Genomic DNA, 22,426 nt, shown 5'->3' on the forward strand with positions numbered 1-22,426 from the left:
ACTATGTGGGAAATCAGGGACAGTGTCCCTGACGACCATGTGTGCAGGAAGTGTATCCAGCTGCAGCTACTGGCAGACCGCATTGCGGCGCTGGAGCTGCGAATGGATACATACTGGAGCATTCACGATGCGGAGGACGTCGTGGATATCACGTTTAATCAGCTGGTCACACCGCAGGTAAACGCTGCATAGGCAGGAAGGGAATGAGTGACCACCAGGCAGAGTAGTAGGCGCAGTCAGGTAGTGCAGGGGTTCACTGTGGCCATCCCCCTCTCAAACAGATATTGTTGGGGAGGATGGCATATCGGGGGAAGGCAGCAGCAACAACTTCCTGGCACCATGGGTGGTTCTGCTGCATGGGACGGGAGGAAAAGAGCGGGAGAGCTATAGTGATAGGGGATTGTATTGTAAGGGGAATAGATAGGCGTTTCTGGAGCCGCAAACGAGACTCCAGGATGGTATGTTGCCTCCCTGGTGCAAGGGTCAAGGATGTCTCGGAGTGGCTGCAGGACATTCTGGAGGGGGAGGGTGAACAGCCAGTTGTCGTGGTGCATATAGGTACCAATGATATAGGTAAAAAACGGGATGAGGTCCTAAAAGCTGAATATAGGGAGTTAGGAGGTAAATTAAAAAATAGGACCTCAAAAAGGTAGTAATCTCAGGATTGCTACCAGTGCCACATGCTAGTCAGAGTAGAAATAGAAGGATATTTCAGATGAATACGTGGCTAGAAGAATGGTGCAAGGGGGAGGGATTCAAATTCCTGGGACATTGGAACCGGTTCTGGGGGAGGTGTGACTAGTACAAACTGAATGGTTTGCACCTGGACAGGACCGGGACCGATGTCCTTGGGGGAGTGTTTCCTTGTGCTGTTGGGGAGGGTTTCAACTAAAATGGCAGGGGTTTGGGAACCTGTGCAGGGAGACAGAGGAAAGGGCAGCAAGGATCAAAGCAAAAGACAGGAAGGAGAAAAGCAAAAGTGAAGGCAGAGAAATCAAGGCTGTAAATCAAACATGGCCGCAATAAACAATAATTCTAAAAGGTCCAAGAGTGTTAAAAAAACAAGCCTGAAGGCTTTGTGTCTTAATGCGAGGCGCATGCGTAAGAAGGTGGATGAATTAGCTGCGCAAATAGATGTAAACGGATATGATATAACTGCGATTATGGAGACATGAGTGCAGGGTGACCAAGGCTGGGAATTCAACATCCAGGGGTATTCAATATTCAGGAAGGACAGGAAAAAAGGAGGTGGGGTAGCATTGCTGGTTAAAGAGGAGATTAACACAATAGTAAGGAAAGATATTAGCTCTGATGATGTGGAATCTGTATGGGTAGAGCAGAGAAATACCATGGGGCAGAAAACGTTAGTGGGAGTTGTATACAGACCCCCAAACAGTAATGCCGAGGTTGGGGATGGCATTAAACGGGAAATTAGAGAAACGTGCAATAAGGGCACAGTAGTCATCATGGGTGACTTTAATCTACATATAGATTGGGCTAACCAAATTAGTAACAATACTGCGGAGGAGGAATTCCGAGAGTGTATACGGGATGGTTGCCTGGACCAATATGTCGAGGAACCAACTAGAGATCAGGCCATCTTAGACTGGGTATTATGTAATGAGAAAGGATTAATTAGCAATCTTGTTGTGTGAGGCCCCTTGGGGAGGAGCGATCATAATATGATTGAATTCTTCATTAAGATGGAGTGAAGTAGTTGATTCAGAGACTTGGGTACTGAATTTAAATAAAGGAAACTACGATGGTATGAGGCACGAATTGGCTAGGATGGTTTGGGGAATGTTACTTAAAGTGTTGACGGTGAATAGGCAATGGCAAACATTTAAAGGTCGCATGGATGAACTACAGAATTTGTTCATCCCTGTTTGGCATAAAAATAAAACAAAAAAAGGTGACTCAACATTGGCTAACAAGGCAAATTAGGGATAGCATAAGATCCAAGGAAAGGACATATAAATTGGGCAGAAAAAGCAGCAAACTTGAGGATTGGGAGTAGTTTAGGATTCAGCAAAGGAGGACAAAGGGATTAATTAAAATAGAGTATGAGAGTAAGCTTGCGGGGAACATAAAAACTGACTGTAAAAGCTTCTATAGATATGTGAAGAGAAAAAGATTGGTGAAGTCAAGCATAGGTCCCTTGCAGTCAGAATCAGGGGAATTCATAATGTAATAGCAGAGCACTTGGAAAACAGTGACAGGATCGGACAGTCAACATGGATTGACAGAAGGTAAATCGTGCTTGACTAATCTATTGGAATTTTTTGTGGATGTAACGGGTAGAATAGATAAGGGAGAACCAGTGGATGTGGTGTATTTGGACTTTCAGAAGGCTTTCGATAAGGTCCCGCATAAGAGACTAGCGTGCAAAGTTAAAGCACATGGGATTGGGGGCAAGGTACTGACTTGGATAGCAAACTGGTTGGCAGACAGGAAGCAGAGAGTTGGAATAAACGGGTCTTTTTCCGAGGGAACTAGATGTAATATCTCCAAGTCTGCAGACGACACAAAGCTGGGTGGGTGTGTGCGCTGCGAGGAGGATGCAGAGAAACTCCAGTATGATTTGGACAGGTTGGGCAATTGGGCAGATGCAGTATAATGTGGATAAATGCGAGGTTATCCACTTTGGTGGCAAAAACAGGAAGGCAGATTATCTGAATGGCAATAGATTGGGAAAAGGGGAAGTGCAATGAGACCTGGGTGTCCTTGTGCACCAGTCGCTGAAGGTAAGCATGCAGGTGCAGCAGGCGGTTAAGAAAGCAAATGGTATGCTGGCCTTCGTAGCGAGAGGATTAGAGTACAGGAGCAAGGATGTCTTGCTGGAGTTGTACAGGGCCTTGGTGAGACCACACCTTGAGTATTGTGTGCAGTTTTGGTCGCCTTATCTGAGGAAGGATGTTCTTGCCATGGAGGAAGTGCAGCGAAGATTCACCAGGCTGATACCTGGGATGGCAGGAATGAAGTATGAGGAGAGATTCCGTCGATTGGGCTTATATTCGCTAGAGTTTAGAAGAATGAGAGGGGATCTCATTGAAACTTATAAAATTCTAACAGGACTAGACACAGGAAGGATGTTCCCGATGGCGGGGGAGTCCAGAACCAGGGGTCACAGTCTAAGGATAAGGGGTAAGCCATTGAGGACTGAGATGAAGAGGAATTTCTTCACCCAGAGAGTGGTGAACCTGTGGAGTTCTCTACCACAGAAGACAGTTGAGGCCAATTCATTAAATATATTCAAGAAGGAGTTAGATATATTTCTTAAGGCTAAAGGGATCAAGAGATATGGGGAGAAGGCAGGGACAGGGTACTGAATTTGGATGATCAGCCATGATCGCATTGAATGGCAGAGCAGGCTCGAGTGGCCGAATAGCCTACTCCTGCTCCTATCTTCTATGTTTCTATGCCTCAACTTAAAAATCCTAATCCTTGTTTTAAAACCCCTCGAAGGCCTCGCCCCTCCTTATCTCTATAACCTCCTCTAGCCCTACAAGAGATCTGCGCGCTCCTCCAATTCTGGCCTCTTGTGCACCCCCAATTTTAATTGATCCACCATTGGCGGCCGAGCTTTTAGCTGCCTTGGCTCCAAGCTCTGGAATTCCCTCCTTAAAACCTAACTCTTCGACCAAGCTTTTGGTCATCTGTTCGGATATCTCCAGTGTCAAAAATGTTTTTATTCAGATCGCTCGTGCAGCACCTTGGGATGTTTTGCGACGTTAAATGCGTTATATAAATGTAAGCAGTTGTTGTCTCCAACACGTCATTAAAACCAGACGGACCACCCGGCATTGACCTCGGCACTGGCTACGGACATGACAACGGCACACCCAGCCCAGTTAACCCTGCAAAGTCCACCTCACCAACATCTGGGGACTTGTGCCAAGATTGGAAGAGCTGTCCCACAGACTAGTCAAGCAGCAGCTTAACATAGTCATACTCACAGAATCATACCTTTCATCCAATGTCCCAAACTCCATCACTATCCCACCGACAGGACAGACCCACCAGGGGTGGCAGCACAGCGGTATAGTGTCAAGAAGGAGTGGCCCTGGGAGTCCTCAACATTGACTCCGGACTCCTTGAAGTCTCATGGCTTCAGCTCAAGCATGTGCAAGGAAACCTACTGATTACCAACTACCACCCTCCCTCAGCTGATGAATCAGTACTCCTCCATGTTGAACACCATTTGGAAGAAGCACTGAGAGTAGCAAGGGCACAGAATGTACTCTGGGTGGGGGACTTCAATGTCCATCACCAAGAGTGGCTCGGTAGCACCACTACTGACTGAACTCTGAAAGATATAGCTGCCAGTCTGGGCCTGCGACAGGTGGTGAGAGAACCAACACGAGGGAAAAACCTACTTGACCTCGTCCTCACCAATCTACCCGTCGCAGATGCACAAGTCCATCACAGCATTGGTAGCCGTGACCATCGCACAGTCATTGTGGAGACAAAGTCACGTCTCCACACGGAGGACACCCTCCATCGTGTTGTGTGGCACTGCCACTGTGCTAAATGGGATAGATTCATAACAGATCTAGCAGCTCAAAACTGGGCATCCATGAGGCGCTGTGGGCCATCAGCAGCAGCAGAATTCTATTCCACCACAATCTGTAACCTCATGGCCCGGCATATCCCTCACTCTACCATTACCATCAAGCCAGGGGACCAATAAGGAATAAGGAGTGACGAGCATGCCAGGAGCAGCACCAGGCATACCTAAAAATGAGATGCCAACGAAGGAAAGCTGCAACACAGGAAAACATGCATGCTAAAAAGTGGAAGCAGCATGCAATAGACAGAGCTAAGCGATCCCACAATCAACAGATCAGATCAAAGCTCTGCAGTCCTGCCACATCCAGTCGTGAATGGTGGTGGACCATTAAACAACTAATGGGAGGAGGAGGCCCCATGAATATCCCCATCCTCAATGATGGCGGAGCCCAGCACCCGAGTGCAAAAGACAAGACTGAAGCGTTTGCAACCATCTTCAGCCAGTAGCGTCCTGGTAAAACTGAAGTCAATGGGAATTGGGGGGGGGGGGGGCGGAAAACACTACTGGCTGGAGTCATACCCAGCACAAAGGTTCCTCAGGGCAGTGTCTGAAGCCCAACCATCTTCAGCTGCTTCATCAATGACCTTCCCTCCAACACAAGGTCGGAAATGGGGATGTTGGCCGATGACAGCAGTGTGTTCAGGGCCATTCGCAACTCCTCATAACGAAGCAGTCCATGCCTGCACAATACAAGCCCTGAATGACATTCATGCTTAGGCTGATAAGTGGCAGGTAACATTCGCACCACAGACGTGCCAGGCAATGACCATCTCCAACAAGCGAGAGTCTAACCACCGCCCCTTGAGATTTAACAGCATTACCATTGCCGAATCCCCCATCAACATCTTTTGGGGGGGGGGGGGGTCTCACCTCCCGACTCCCTGAAGCCTTTCCACCATCTGCAAGGTACAAGTCAGGAGTGTGATGGAATACTCACCACTTGCCTGGATGAGTGCAGCTCCAACAACACAAGAAGCTTGACACCATCCAGGACAAAGTCACCCGCTTGATTGGCACCACATCTACCGCCTTAACCATTCACTCCCTCCACCACTGGCGTACCGTGGCTGCAGTGTGTACCATCTACATGATGCACTGCAGCAACCCACCAAGGCTTCTACGGTAGCACCTCCCAAGCCCGCGATTCTGCCACCTCAAAGGACATGGGCAGCAGGCGCATGGGAACTACATCACCTCCAAGTCACACACCATCCTGACTTAGAAGTATATCGCCAATCCTTCATCGTTGCTGGGTCAAACTCCTGGAACTCCCTCCCTTACAGCACTGTGGGACTGCCTTCACCACACGGACTGCAGCGGTTCAAGGCGGCGGCTCACCACCACCTTCGAGGGCAATTAGGGATGGGCAATAAATGCTGGCCTCGCCAGCGACGCCCACATCCCATGAATGAATAAAAAGAAGTTGCATTGTGCGGCATTCATCTCTTACAAATGGCTCAACTTCGTGGACACAGAAATTGAATAAACTGACTTCTGTTGCACTAAGTAGGCTTTGGTATCCACTTCACAATTCTGAAATTTCCCGATAGCGCATCCAAAAAACTGTTCAGAACAAAACCAAACAGGCAGCAACCCCACGGTGAAATGCAGTTGCTGCTGAGCGCTCACATACCAATGAACCTCCTTGTGGGAAGTTGCCAATTAATGGCTCAGAGGGACAAAATCCTATCCTTCTTAAATGTCACATTAAACAGCAGGCATCTCAATAATTTCTCCTGTATTACTTCTCAACAGGACTACTCCTTTGCTTGAAGGGCTTCAAGTGCAATCGCAGAAATGTCATTAAGAGGCCAAAGTCATGGTTTGGGGGTGTTCCGAGGCAAGCTGAGCTCCTGGAAGAATCTTCTCTGCATAAAACTTCCCAACCAGTGGTGCAGAAGGTTTGTCACTATATCTTTGAATATGTAAATTTTCAGTTTTGCACTCTCTAGTCACGCCTACATGACTTGTACACTTGCAAGAACGCCAATTTATTTTTGTAAATTCAGAGATAATGTACAAATGCTCTCCTCTGTCTCACATCATCACAAACTTCAGCTAATCCAGAACATTGTAGCCCAAATTCTCTCCCCACAACGTCACCACATACCCATCAGCTGCTCCACTTTGCTTCCTGTGCTTCTGAAAGATACTCATTCTAATTTTCCAGTCCCTCCAAAACATCATCTTACCCTATTGGGATCATCTTCCTCTGACTAATTATTACTAAACTCCTGTGCCTTTCACTCCACTGTCAGATGTCAATCTTTCAGCCATTACCATCGCTCCCTTGGGACTCTCCCCAAATCCACTTGCTCTTGGTACCTCGCTCCCTGCCTTTCAAAGCCATTGAAAGACCTCTGTTTGACTGTGCTTTCTAGATTGCCCTTAAATTCTTTATTTCCTGCAGATTGTCTATCTTTCCCCCCGATTTAAAAAAAAGTCTTGCTAGTTGTTTTTATGCAAGGCGAACTCTCCAATATAGTTGATCTTAAACAACTCACAACACAAGCACATCTCTAACACTAGGGGGTTTAAAAACAGGTCATCCTCACTAGTGGACATGACTGGGCTGTACAGAATCCAGGGGCAAGAACTTCCAAACCCACAACTTCCATCATCTACAAGGACATGGGCAACAGCTGCCTGGGAACACAGTCGACTCCAAGTCATACACCATACTGACATGAACATATAGCACCATTCCTTCATCGTTGCTGGGTAAAAATCCTGCCGCTCTCTAACAGCACTGTGGTAGCACATTCACCACATGGTCTGCAATGGCTCCAGGTGGCGGTTCACCACCACCTCAAGGGCAACTGGGGATGGGCAATACCAGCCTTGCCAGTGATGCCCATATTGCGATAATGGATAAAAAAAAACATGGGATTTTGCTTCAACTTGACAAAGATGGCTGGAATAATGAAGAAGTGGCTATATCCTTTACAAAATACAAAGTGCCTGCAAGGATAAAAGGCAGCAAATTTGCTCAAGGACATGTGCTCTTCGACCAGTTTTTCCACCCACTTGTTTACTCCAGCATACAGCAGATGCAATTGCCGTGTCAAGGGACTGGAGAACTTTAGAGAGTTCACCAATCAAGCACTGAGGAGCATAGGCAAGACAGTAGACAACCTGTCTCACTAGAGTTATTAAAACTTGGTCTTTAGAAAGAGAGTAACCTACTATTTGCCTGCCACTGCTCAATTCTCTCCATCTGCTTGCAGGGTTCTGGTCACCTTATGCCTTTCAGACGGATACATAAATAGTTTGTAGAACAATGTGTCAGCAACAGAGGGTCATCACTTTAGATATTGGGCCGTAATTTGTGGCCCCTAAGGGTGCGTACGAGGGGTGTAGGCGCAAGCACTGGCTTTAGGCATGCGAAGCACACGTGCCAAAATCCGGAACTTGCAATCTGTCAAGAATCTTCTTGACAAATCCAACGCATCCCTGTGAAAAGGGCATCCGCAGGCTTCTTCTGCCTAGCGAATGCCTGTGAAATTCTTACGCCTGGTAAAAGCAGGCCTTTTAAAGAACAGAAAAATAATTTTTTCCAATAATTTATACATTTAAAAACCTGCAAAATAAGGCAAAATTAGCCCCTTTAAAATATGTAAATTTATTTTTCAAAAAAGTAAATGCGCTTAATTTTAAGTGATTTTTTTTTATTATTTGAAGTGTAGCGTGTATTTTTTTGGGGGTGTTCCCATTCATACTTATGCAGGTTCTGTACATACGGAATCCTTTTAAGAATGAATGGGGATCCCTTTCTTTCATTGGTTGGGCCGGCCCACTTGATCCCAGGGGTGCTTGCGAACAATGTGCGCCCTGGGATACGTGGGCCTCTACGCAGGCCTATGCAGAGGCGCCCAGGAACGCAAGTGTCCGAACCTCCGGGACCATCAGTTAAGTTCCTAGGTTTTTGCTGGAGAGGGGCATTTGCCCGCGGGACGCCTCCGACCGCAAATTCAGGGCCAGTATCTGCTGGGCCACAGAATGTGCAGCCAAACAAATCTCACTTAAGACCAACATCCCTTTATAATAGCTTGGTTTCACTCATCAGGAGAAAGACGTCAGAGCACCTCAAGTACTTCCAACACAAGTAATTACTCTGTGTCGTGACCGTTTTGTAGGCAACCTTAACAGGACAGAAACCAGCATTAAAAATGGATTATAGTCATCAATAACAGCAAGTTAAATGCTCATTGTGAGAGTAAACCTAATTGCTAGAATTCTACAAGCAGTTCACAATTGTGGGGTTCTCATGAGTATCCCATAAAAAGACAAGAGTTTAGCATGTGGTAGTTTTTGTCTCATGATCCTGCTCAATTATTACAAATATTTATCACCTTTGAAATCGAGAAGTTGCGCCAAAAGTATTGATTTTAAACTTACTTCTCACTAATTGACATTTTTGTTGTCCCTTCTAACCCTTACTCAGATGTGCTATTCCGAATTTGCCTCCTCATAGTTGGTACAGCTCAGTGACTCCCTCCAGATTCCATTTGAACGGTCCTACTTGAGGTTCACTTGCACTTCCTCACAGCTCAAGCCCTTAACATTTGGGATTAGTCCTGTTCTTTCTCTGCACCCTTTCTGATGCCTTTATTATCAAACAATGATCATTATTTAAGTATTAACCAGGGCATTGTAAAGCCCCAGGATTACTCCTATTGACTTGCATCAGTTTGATGGTTATACATCCCAACACTATCACTTTTCTTAAAATTACTTTGCTACATTGTCTCAACATTGAAAGTAGCTGCATCGAAGTAAATACAGTTCACATCTGTTAGTTCAAAAATTCTTTCACTCTCTGCTGCCTCCAAGAGTCCCAAGTCAAATGAATTTGGAACATCAAGCTTGGCTTTGAGCATGGGTCTACTGCTGCAGCCTGGATCAAAATATGCTCAGTGCAGAGGTCAAAAAGATGGCTGGTATGAGCACCATAAACCTCCAACTGATCCAGGACAGATTTCTCATTTGAGGTTCAAGTTAAGACCACTTAGGAAGCAAGATCAAAAGGGCTTTTCTTCTGCATTTGGCTGTTCTTTCCCCAGAGTACAGACTGGGGCTGGAAGGGAAAAGATCAACTCTCCTGTGTGGACAGGTTACATGAACAAGCAAAAATTTGAGGTATTGGAAAATTATTTAGCTTGGTGTCAATCATTGAAGGGCTAAGCACCGAAAAGGGGGTGAGGAAGAGAGAAAGGAGGGGCTAAAACAGTGTGTTGTACTGGGGTAAGACAAGGGGCAGCACGGTGGCATAGTGGTTAGCACTGTTGCCTCACAGCGCCAGGGACCCGGGTTCGAATCCGGCCTTGGGCGACTGTCTGTGTGGAGTTTGCACATTCTCCCCGTGTTTGCGTGGGTTTACTCCGGGTGCTCCGGTTTCCTCCCACAGTCCAAAGATGTGCAGGTTAGGTTGATTGGCTATGATAAATTGACCCTTAGTGTTAGGGGGATTAAATACGTGGGGTTACGGGGATAGGGTGGGATATGTGTTGGTGGAGGGGTTACGAGGATCGGGTGGGATATGTGTCGGTGCAGGCTCGATGGGCCAAAATGGCCTCTATCTGCACTGTGGGGTTTCTGTGATTCTGTGATAAGGTAGTCAGTAAACTCAGCATATATTTGAAACAAAGACCCAAATGCATCTCACCTGTTGTAAATTGTCTCCATTTCCTAGACTGAGTGTTTCTGGTGGTTTATCCACAGGTCTGTGAAAAAAGAAATGGTAACAAGTTGATAGTGTTGTGCTCGCAGCAGTCCTCGGTGTGCTGGTCTGCTCATTCTCTCGCAGATTTTAAAAAAAAACGATAAGCCCAGGTGAGGGACAAGGCTCACAAAGCAGGATCCCACCAACATTAAAGAAAGTAAAATGAAAGAAGAGGTAAATTAGCAAATTAGCAGGAGATTGTTATGATGCTCATGCGCTTTATATAAAAGTCAAAGCAGCAAAGAAATGAATGACAATGCCACTGCACGGTCAGTGTCACATGCCTGTAATTTGTTACGGCTGTACTGTTAGCCAACACAATTGGTAGGGAGAGAGGGGAGATTAAAAGTTGAGCAGCATGTTGCACTTTAGGTGTCCAGGTGACCATACGTTAACTTTTGTAAAAGTAGCTTTGTTTTAACTTGGTTTGATTGATTTTTTAAAAATATACCGACACTTGGTGAGTTTTTTTTTTTTTTTAACAACACAGATGTGGTATTCCACTGATCATACCAAGAAAGCAGCAAGACTTCTACTGATGGAGACTGACCAGCTTAGATTCAAGTTTTCTACTGCAGAATTTATCCATTGAATGGTGCAAGTTTTGCTCCTTTTCACAAAACACAGTAATCTTCAACTCAAAAGAACTCTAAGGAAACTGGAACTCGTGACTGTTAATTACACAGAATATTTACTCTTCAGACATTTGCTAATGGAAACATTCACTACTGCTCAGCACCACCTTTCCCTATTCGATACACAGTGCAGCCTCAGTGTAACAAATCACTGAAATGAAGGCACGATTACATTGAACCCAAGTTAAGTCCTTAAATGTAATGCTGTGGCTCCAGGGAGCCAGACATGGTGCTGCAGCATTGCCAAAGCAGCTTAATTCACTTCCCCATTAATACAGACGATACTGTTCATTATCGTGAGGCGACAATTTATTTTACTGGGATTATAAATATCACGCATTTAAACAACCAACATCGCATCCGAGTGACGGATTTTCGTTATTTCCTGTAAACATGCAGCAGATTGACAGCAAGTGATCTGACAGATAGAATGAGTGGAGACCAATCTTTTGATGAAAGATCTCAGCAGCTGCATCACTGAACCAGATAAAGCTAATGTCCACTGTTCAGTTTCCAGTCTAGTCCAAGTTAGCCGATCTCAGCTGGTGCAGCAGCTTGGCACGACAATGTTCAGTGCTCCTGGGATAGAGAGTTGAAATAAAAACATAGCTAGAGCCCTTGCTGCAGATTGTTGTACAGTGACCAGTGATGTGAACTGCGTGTATATACGTGTGTCTGTGTGGGGATGTTGGGTGAGGACTTGGTTATGATGGGTACCAAGGTCATAGTACCTGCTAATTCTTCCTGTCTAGGATTACATGTGAAGAAATGGCCATTTGGGAGAGCTGCTGGAGGTCTGCCAGTAAGTAGAAATTGACCACCAGCAAGGAGTCAGTGGCTTCAGGAGGAGAAACACTGACAAATACTCAGACTGGAATGCTGAAATTAAGCTTGAAGACATCAAGCGAGAGCGAGAGCCTTCTGTGCCACTTTTCTCCATTGACGTAGTTGACTACTTGTTGGGTACGGTTCCATGGGCACAGGCAACTCTCTGGTACCTCAATTAAGTGGCCACTTGTCATGTGAAAAGTAGACAAGTGCTGGTCAGCTACTGTACCGAGTGCCACCACCATCATCACCCAGCCCAATCCCGTTCTTAGCCGATGTCCACACACACTTGATTTTCCCAGCAAGAGGGCACGTATTCCGATCATGTCCAAGAACCTCTGTTTATTGTCCACCCTCCCAGCTCTGGGACATTGAAGCCAATTACGATCGGTCCAGATTCGCCCTGACTGAGATCAGCATGGGCAGGAATGAAACCTGGGACATTCCAATTGGTGTAGCTTCCTGGTGTAACCAACTGAGCCATCAAGTGAATCCTGTACAAAGATTGGCAGAGATCCATTACTTGTCAGAACCGAGCAGTATTTCTAACTGGCGATTTATGTAGATGTTCAAAAAAAAGACTTGCTGTAAAACTTCACTGGTGTGGAAGTGGGCCCTGATATACTCAGTTCCTCACAAGAGCATCGAGTGCCTCATCTGTTCAACACCCTCCCAAAAATGCACTCTTTAAAAAGTTGATTTGAACACACATGGTGTATCAGGTCACCCTCAATGGAAAACAAGGATTCCTTTGACCCTCCATTACAGTTCACATCAGGCCTCTGGTGATAAAAAGCACACCATTTATTTTAAAAAATGGTCGTCAATTCAGGTTGGCAAGTCTCTTGTTGGAAGTGTGGAGCGATGTGCAGTTGAAGATTGTGCAGAGTATTTCTGTTCTTACTTGGTGTGGATACCAACCATCACCAAGTGCTCACAAATAGAGAGTGCATGAGAACTCTGGGTACAAGAGCTAGCGTCAAGCCGCCAAAATTTGGCGAGCGGCCCGATTGGCTGTGAACAACAAAAAGAATTGCCTCACTCTCTCAGTCTGGTTATTTCAGTCCAAGCGAGAAATAAAGCCAATCACGGACCTGAGTTCTGTGTCAGGACCGTCTGGGGTCATGTGTTCGGGGTCTGAACCATTATCAAGTATGGGAGGCGTTTTCCTGTGGTCGAGTGTTAAACCATTGGCTGCTTTAGCTGCGCTCAGTAATGACAGCCAGGCATCTTTATTACTATTGTTGGGTCTGTGAGGGGAAAAGAACAGCAAAAATACTGAGTACCTCCCAAATTAACAAAGTTTCAGCAGCTCAGACGCCGTTCACTTAGTGGAAACCTTCCAAACGTGATCCAGTCTGAGATGGTCATGCTGGCATCGTGCATCCTTACCAGCCAGTGGTAAACAGCAGCCATACTGAGGAGCCCAACTCATCCATTATTCCGGTGCAAGGGGACAAGTGGCCTGCCACAGGAGGAAATAGGGGAGAGGTAAAGTGGTTCGCTCAGGGAAAGAGAGATTTGCAGTCCTGGTGATCTTTCAAAACTCGAAATCAAGTGTTGTATTCTTAGCGTATTCTACATTGTCTATTTGCGCCTTGCTGCGTTAACAGGTATTGGGTAACCAACAATGGTACTGCAACATGCACGTACTAAACACAAGGAATATAACTGGATATGACAAATATCGAGCACGAGCATTTGATCGTACTTTTTATTTCACGACAGATTCAGAAATATTTGGAGATGCTGCACACTTGTCTACTGCGAATCATCGCAACACTTGAGCAATCAGGAGCCCCATCTGATGAGTCAGTCACTTGACAAGTTTCAGATGGCTGTAACACGAAGTTCACCATTTCCATGACAACACTGTCCCAAGTGCTCTGCACTGGATTCTGCCATATCAATTTATTCAAAGTCGTGGGGCTGATGTGACAGTGTCTGTAAAGGTTGTACAATGCACGAGGTTATTACTTCAAGATAAAACCTGCTTCATTAAGACAAAGGACACTGAACATTCCAGAACAAACTGAAGTGATTATCCAATCATGATTCAAATGAGTAGATTAAAAACACTGGAGACAGAATAAGCAGCAAAATGGGATCACTATCCATCTCCTCTTACCAAATTGCTATAAAGATAAATCAAGATGACAACATTTGAAACATTCAATGATTGTGTTATGAATTAACTTAATCTCAATAGGTTCGGCATTAAAGACTGGTGAGGCACATACTTATTCCTTTGAAGACTGAAGTAGCATTTCTGCCAATTAGAAAAACAAAGATTCTTTAGTCAATAAGTAACAAGAAAGTCGAAGTTAAGAGTTCCATCTCTTTCTCTAGAATCATCCTTATAAAAAGGGAAATTAGTCATCAGTTAGTTAATATCTGACTTGACTCAGTCTTGGTATTTTGTTTTTGTCGTGATACAATATGCAATTTCCCGCATGCAAATTCAACCCTTTGACGTAAACCATCATCCCGATAGCTGTAATGGCCAATGGAAGAAAATCGTGCATCTTTGAAAGTTGAAAGGATTAGGTGTTAAATCTCGAGTGCAGAGGAACTGTTGTTTGGAATTTCACACCAACAGCGGTTTGCTTATCTGTACAAAGAGCAAAACCTGCCAATCACATTCTTGGGCATAAACTGCAGCTCAAAGGCACCCCCTTGTGTTTTGTTGAAACCTGCATTTGCAATCTGAAAGAAGTTCCCTCAGATTTCACTCCGGACAACATCGTACACGTGTGCTGCCAACTTCCCCCAAGTGAAAGAAACAATTCATGGAATAACCATTTTCATGCAGCAGCGATTGCACAATTCAGAATTCATTCTGTAGTCAAAAACAGGCTCTATGAGTCTTTGATTGCATGTAACTGTGATCAGGTGCAACTCCAGATAGCATACCTGTTAGTTAAAGGTTGCCCAGGACCAGACCCGTCAGTCAGCTGGACTAAAATAGGGGCTACGCTTACAGCTGTAGTGTTAAACCTGAATCCTGACTCAAGTTTAAAAAGGGAGAAAATATTCAACTTGAGTGAAATTGGTGCAGGGATGATTCCACCTGGCTGACAGAACAGGGCCAAACTGTACAACAGGAGTGTTTTTTTCAGTTAACCGCACATAGCAGATTCACTCAGATCACCAAGTGCCAGAAATATTTGCCGTGTGAAAAATCTGCTCCAATTCTTGTTGATGTTCTGTCTCCCCACCACCCAAGTGAATAGTAAGGGCAGAAGCCTACCAAGGCACCAAGGAAAGCAGGCAGTAGAACCTGACAAGAGCAAAACACTTGCACTGTTTTTCAAAAAGACAATTCAAGGAGGTAATCACTATTTGAAGCCCTTCAGGCTCTTTTTCTAAGTGGCATTGAAAGAAATACTGCGGTGCAATGGGAGAGAAGTCAGTCAGTCTGACAGTTCTACAGCAACTCATTTTAACTGAAGGAAGAGTTTGATTGAGCTCTTCACCGCCAGAGTCTTGTGAAAATCACAAGGTAGCTTCAAAAAAATGTTCTAAAAGGGAGCAAGTACACATCCCAAACAGGAAATTAATTTTCCGCTACCATGACCGGGACATGGGATGTGATGTACCTGCGCAAAAGCCAGACAGCACTTGAACTTGGCAGCTGAAATAGTTGTGCTGACTTTGCAAGGCTGAACAGTAGCATGTTACAGACTGATCTGCTCACTATAGCTGAGGAAACATCAAAGAATTATCTATTAAGCTGCAGGGTCAGAATGAGAGGCAAGTGTTTGGTTTCAAGTGAAGTAGGCTTAGTGAGGCCATAGGCACGTCGGAATCACACTTACTCCGATGGGAATCAGTTGGGTTTTTGGGGGGGGGGGGGGGGGCGGCGTGGCAAGAGGCAGAAGTTGTCGTCAGACATTGCAAGTGAGCCGCGACAACATCTTTACAGGCATCTGTCACATTTAGTCTTCTCCACAGATTTAACCATGAACCCTTTAGCTGCAGCTAGTTTTACAGTAATGATGAAGCAGTCACACCAGAACCAGTTTACCTTTGGAGACAGTTGTGTTTCGGGTGTAGTGCTCGGTTTGCACCAAGGCCCGCCAAACCATTTCAGTGCACTTCAAACCAACAAAAAAAGCTCCAGCTTCAGCTGAAGTACATTGTTGCCTCCCAGATCAGGTGCTATTCCCTCTTCATACAGACGTGCCATTTCTCCCGATGGGCCCTGTGTGGCTTAGATGTTGCACCCAACTGGTTTTGTGAACAATTTCCATGGATTAAACCTAAACAGCAAAACTTATGGAGAAAAAACCCCACCAAGACAACCTTTAACAGGGCTGCCAATAGCTTCCTGAATCCTTGCAAATAAATTAAAGCAAAAATGTACGTATAAGCAACATGCAGCTGGCATCAGCCACCCAACAAAAGAAGCAAACAAATGAGGTTTCAATGGATGTTCATTATTTACAGCTATGCAACTTTTGCCAGATATTTCGTGTTCAGTTGCTTTAAGCTAACAAAAAAAAGGATCGGTTGAATGAAAGCTGAATGGTAATGTTAAACTTTTTATTGTAATGCAGCCTTTCCATGAAAAGGTAAATCTTCTTCCAAAAGTTGAATACTCTTTTGTAAAAGAGATTTAGACATATTTTGTTCCAGTATATACTTCAATAATTGCACTTCCAACCTAAATTACTCTTACACAATCACTATAGGGAAAATCTCTCATCAATTTAACCAAGCACCACTTAGGATTAGTACGAACAATGCAATGCAAGCACTGGAGAGCGATAGATCAGCCACATTGCTCAGGAGCTCATTTGGGCCAAGCTGTCCTGAAATAATTGTGATAGCTACTCCCACATTTAAAACCTTTGCCAATACACAACAAATTCTTGGTACATCAGCTTCAGGATTGCCACATGTCACAAATAATGCCAACAATATTCACTGCTCAGATTGTTTTTTAAAAAAAACTCTTCCTTTCCGTAAAGCTACAACTCATGCTGGGGTATGGTCCCATCAATAATGGTGGCACAGACCAGGGATTAAACCTTGGTCTGCCCATCGCTACATGCATGGTTAAACCACTTTACATCAGTCAAGTCACGAACATCACAAATTGGTATGCAAGGGCACAACTCCCCTTACACACTTTACCAAGACAGCGTCAGAATCATAGTACCAATTTTGGCAGAAGTATCATGTCATGCACTTCAGTTCAAAAATCTGAACTATTTTGATATATTTCACCCTTAAAAGGTAACCATCAGCATGTGTAAATGGGTTTGCAATCACTGTTCTTGATCACAAAATTTCTAAAACTCTCTGGCATTGGCTACTCCAATCTGTTGTGACAATTGCAAGTCAACAACATTTAAACCAAAGGCAAAGTAGTTCAGACAGAGAGCCAAGCTTCTGTTTGGAGTGATGTTCTTGGCAGGGGCAGAAAAGGGGAAATAAAGCAGGATGTGTGGCCCAACAGAACTCAAACCATCAGCACACTGCAATATTAATTAGAATAAAACTTACTTCCGCCCCACACCCCAATTTTTTTTTTTTTTTTTTAATAAACACATCTGCTCAGTTGATAAATGAGGGGGCTGGTACCAACCACAAATCAACTAAGTAGCACGTCGTATAAATAAAACTCCCATGGTTGAGGCTAAAAGGACTATCCAATTACTGAACCTGCAGGGAACCTTTGAGAGATGGTTCAAAGTATAAATGTGGTATTTTTCAGCAGTGGAGAAGACTAAATTTGACGAGAAAGCTCAAGACAGAAAAAAAAAGCACAAGTGTAAAGTGTAAATGCAAACAGAACAAAAAAAAGCAGGCCAGCGCAGCAGGCCAGGGCAGTACTTACGCATCATACCTCTGCTGTGTAGCTATTTTGTTCTTATTTTTGTCAACTGTGCTGGATGACTGGTGCAAAAAGTTGGGGTTCATTTTATAAAGTTCCTGGAGCAGCTTCTGTTCGTACTCTTGATGTTTACCTGCCTGTGAAAGGAAATTAGAAGGAAAAATAAGGGACTCCAGACCAGTGCATAGGGGCATTGATTATCAAATGACATACAGCACAAGGAATTCGATTTTATACCCATGAAATCCGAGCAAGATGCCTGCATGTCAACGCTTTACAGAATTACTTGTATTGGGGAAAAAAAATCCCCTTGCAAGTTTCTGAGAACAAGATCCTCATTCGAAGACAAATTATCCAGCTCCGTGTTGATTTCACCTCCCCACCCCCTGCCTCGCCACTCCCACTGGAAATGTCGTGCTTAATGCTGCACTTTGAGATTTCATTCAATTAAACAAAACGATAGATTTCAGTTGACCTATTTCAGTGAATTCCACACACGCTTGGAACAAAGACTGGACACACTTCAGATTTGGAATGTCAGACTCCGGTTTAGCCCATTTTACCCGCCAATTCAACTACAGCCAACCAAACTTAGTGCTACGCAACTCATTCTTCATCTACCCTGCAGAGGGTATGCCATCTTTTGTCTCCACCTGTACTGTAGGCCAGGTTTACCAACACTGGTGTTTGAAAACAATTCTAAAAAAAAACAAATGGCTGAGTTAACAAATTCCCCCCCCCCTCTAAGTGGTCTCCTTATTTAAGGAGGGATATTCTTGCATTGGAGGCAGTTCAGAGAAGGTTCACTAGGTGGAGTCCTGAGATGAAGGGGCTGATTTATGAAGAAAGGTTGAGCCGGTTGAGCCTGTACTCATGGAGTTTAGAAGAATGAGAGGTGAGTTTATTGAACATAAGATGCCGAGAGGACTTGACAAGGTAGATGCAGGGAGGAGGTTTCCCCTCGTGGGGGAATCTAGAACTAGGGGGCATAGTTTCAGAATAAGGGGGCACCCATTTAAAACGGAGATGACGAGGAATTTCTTCTCTCAGGGTTGTGAATCTGTGGGATTCTCTACCCCTAAGAGCTGTGGAGGCTGGGTCATTGAATATATTTAAGGTGGAGAGAGACAGATATTTGAACGATAAGGGAGTTAAGGGTTATGGGGAGCGGGTAGGGAAGTGGAGTTGAGGCCAAGATCAGATCAGCCATGATCTTATTGAATGGCGGAGCAGGCTCGAGGGGCCAAATGGTCTACTCCTGCTCCTATTTCTTATGTAAGTGTCTCAAAAACTAGATGAGAGATTGCCACCAGCAACATACTCGCTTCAACCGGTGCTCAACTCCTAATCCAATTCAAGTGCTTGCCTTGCTGCTGCTACCACGACCAGTATTAGTAAACAGCAGCTCAAATGGAACAATCGGCAATGTGCCCCTCGGTTTCTAAAGCAGCGAGTGGCAGGCCAATGAGAAGAACGAAAGGTGTCCACTTGAGGGCACTCTTGTATAGTAAAGGGAAGGAAGCTAATGCAGTTGTGGTCTGAATCATCTTCAAAAAAAAAACAGACCCCACGATCATTATCATCAACTAGGATCAACAATTGCCTTGTGCACCCCATTCAAAACTGAAGGCTGGCTCGCAAAACAAACGGCATATGTCGAGACTTCAAACTGGGTCAACTACAGCGTACTTCAATTTAACACCAGGGACTGCCCTTCTCGCACTTCCAGAATAAAACTCAGAGGTAAAAGCAAATCTTTTCGATCAATGTTTTGCAAACCTTATGGGGGGGGGGGGGGGGACAAAGGGGGACTATTGACTAGTTTCTTAAAAGCAGCATTATTTATCGGAAGGAAAATGATATAATTGCAGAAAAATACATGGCAACAGAAATAATGTGGGAGATGCTACAGGATTCTGCTCATGGACCCCCTAGGGTCTGAACACCCCAATTTGCAAATCTAAGCTTCACATTCTTGATGAATTTAATTCTGGCTGGAAATTGATTGTCTAATTTTCCAGCAATGAGCATTTAAAGAACAATGACAGACATGTGGTCACTACTCTAAACGAAAAAAAAAGCAATGATTGTTTAAGTAATCTTATTTCAAAAAGTAGTCAAAGCCCCCCCCCGCCGCCCCGGTCAGGCAAACACTTGCTTCGATGAGTTGATTGGGCTGTGTGTTTACTCGGCACATTATTTTCTATAGGCTGGGTGAACCTACCTGCATCTCTTCTTTAGTGAAGCTGGCCGCTTCATCCCCTAGCTCATGCAAATACATACAGTCTGGTTTAGGACATTGCATGTTCTTTAGGAAATAACTGCAATACTTCGTCGTACCTAAAGAAGCCTTGAGAAAAAAAAAGTGTTGGCAATTATTCAAGCAGACACTTAACCAATGATACTGACATAGTTGCAACATTTTCAGTATAAAGACCTATCAGGTTGTTTCAGAAATGCCATGTAGCATAAACATTGGGAGCTGGGTTTAAACCAAGTCAACACAATATAGATGGATGCAGGTTTCCATTATTGGTCTTTGTCTGATACAGGATTAAATAGCTCAGGGTTATACAACTGCTTCTGGGATCAGAGCTAGCCAGGGGGGGTCATGGTAGTTCCAAGTGAATTGAGTTGGACAGTCCCACAATTTCCCAGTGGACACAGGTCAACCAGATCTACCAGTTATTTGGTTGCCCCACTTTGATGTACTGACACTAAAATATCGCTCATGCTTTCAGGAACATACTCGAAGGCAGAGAAAAGGGGAAAGGGAATGAACCAAATGCAGAAGGAAATGTTTTTTTCTGAATTAACAACTTTTCATGGAGTGTCAAATTCAGATAATTCTCAAACAGACTGAAATTGACTCAGTCACTATCAGGGAAGTTGATTACTTCACTCTCAGACATCACAAGATACATTTCTCATCATCAGGGAGAGGCAACAGTTTCTGGTTGTTCCAGGATGTCTTAAATCCATGCTTTGCATACCAACCAGATGGTTATTTCGGTCAGCAGCAGAACAGAGTGGGAACCCAACTCTGCACATCTGACCCATGACTTATTTGAACTGTAAGATCTGGAATGTGCTGTTTGGTGGTGGAAGCAGATTCAATGGTAACTTTCAAAAGGGAATTGGATAAATACTTGAAGGGGAGAAAATTGTCGGGCTGTGGGGAAAGAGCGGTGGAGTGGGACTGATTGGAGAGCTCTACCAAAGAGCCGGCACAGGCATGATGGGCCGAATTGAGCCCTTCTGTGCTGTGTCATTGTTTGATACTCTATGGATGCTTTCAGAAGACGCTAGAATTTTATGGTTCTCACATTTGTGAGAACATGCGTATGATAGACTCCAGTGACAATTTATACCGCACTGTGACTGATGTTTCCTACAGGATTTCAGTATCCGGCAGTATTGCTGCAAGTTCCGCCTCTGTGGGCAACGTTTTCCAGACTTCAAAATAACCGTGGAAACAGAAAGACACCAGATTCTGTTTTGACAAAGTTGTGGGTTTATAACATTTTTGTCCAGGGAATGAAAAGACACACTATTTAAGCACTTGGTTTCATCTTCCACCAACTTTCCGATAAATCACTTTCGCTTCTCAGATCGATTTCCCAATTTGACGCTTCAAATTATTTTGTGCAAAGCTCCCCTTCCACTGCGCCTTCAGACCTCAAGGAAACTTGCGGATCAAAAAATACAACATGCCGTGCAATAAAAGACTGAAACTGGAGCATGCTGTGTGACGCAGATTGCTTACCTTAAGTGTCCTGCCATCCACCACCACGTTATTTACACACTGTATTGCTCTTAGTGCGTCTTCAGACCGTATGTAGGTTACATAAGCACTCGCGCTGGGACCCTAGGAGAAGCAACATTTTAATCAGATACAAGATAAAAAGTAAACTCCTGCTTGCAAGCATCCACCATCACACAGGATAACTGAAGAGTTGGAACTGTAGAATGATTTGGCACAGAAGGAGGCCATTCGGCCCATTGTGTTCTTTGGGAGACCTAGCCAATTAATTCCGCTCCCCTGCTCTTTTCCCCGTAGCCCTGTAAATATTTTCCCTGAAACTATTTATCCAATTCTCCTTTGAATGTGACAATTGAATCTGCTTCCGCCACCCTTTCAGGCAGTGCATTCCAGATCACAACAACCTGCTGTGTAAAACAAAAAATTTTCATGTCGCCGCTGGTTCTTTTGTCAATCACCTAAAATCTGTGTCCTCTGATTACCGACCCTTCTGCCACTGGAAACAATTTCTCCTCATTTACTCTATCAAAACTGTTCATGATTTTGAACACCTCTATCAAATTTCCTCTGAACCATCTCTGCTCTAAGACCACCGCCGGTCTCTCTACATAACTGAAGTCCCCTCATCCCTGGTACCATTCCAGTAAATCACCTCTGCACCCTCTCCAAGGCCTTGACATCCTTCCTAAAGTGCAGTGCCCAGAATTGAACATTATTCCAGCTGAATGCCTAGCCAGTGTTTTACACAGGTTTAGTATACAGGAAACGTTGTGCTATCCGGCACCGACGGGACCGAGCTGCTGCCGTTCCCTCAAAACTGCCGGACACTCCAGAGCTAATGTTGAAGCATACGGAGATTTTCATCTCCGTATGAATCAACAAACCCTGTTGCTTAGCAACAGCCTCTAAACAGTCGGCAAGCGTTTCTGTAGCGTCTCCAGCTGAAGCTGTTGCTTAGCTACAGACACTGCAGAGCTTGACTGTTCAAAAAAAGCAAAGAAACGAAAAGTATAAAAAACGGCTCCTGATTTTTGCCAGTGGCTCGAGCTTGCCGGACGGTTCGCCC

At 44.5% G+C, this 22,426-nt stretch overlaps 1 protein-coding gene across 9 annotated transcripts in view; it reads right to left on the bottom strand.

The window, feature by feature from the left end:
* The window catches only part of cnot4b (CCR4-NOT transcription complex, subunit 4b), a 171,261-nt gene that overhangs the window by 73,555 nt on the left and 75,280 nt on the right, over positions 1–22,426 (bottom strand). For 7 of the 9 annotated variants that reach the window (XM_086008595.1, XM_086008592.1, XM_086008599.1 and 4 more), the window contains exons 5-8: positions 21,364–21,465; positions 19,822–19,947; positions 17,601–17,734; positions 10,236–10,293 (exon numbers count right to left, since the gene is read on the bottom strand). In XM_086008595.1, coding sequence (XP_085864721.1) covers positions 10,236–10,293; positions 17,601–17,734; positions 19,822–19,947; positions 21,364–21,465 — 420 coding nt within the window. The remainder of the gene's footprint in view (positions 1–10,235; positions 10,294–17,600; positions 17,735–19,821; positions 19,948–21,363; positions 21,466–22,426) is intronic. The other 2 variants (XM_086008598.1, XM_086008596.1) reach the window with 1 other exon arrangement.

This window comes from Somniosus microcephalus, chromosome 16 (assembly GCF_052327205.1).
Source record: "Somniosus microcephalus isolate GS21.2 chromosome 16, FLI_Smic_1.0, whole genome shotgun sequence".
Classification (NCBI taxonomy): domain Eukaryota; kingdom Metazoa; phylum Chordata; class Chondrichthyes; order Squaliformes; family Somniosidae; genus Somniosus; species Somniosus microcephalus.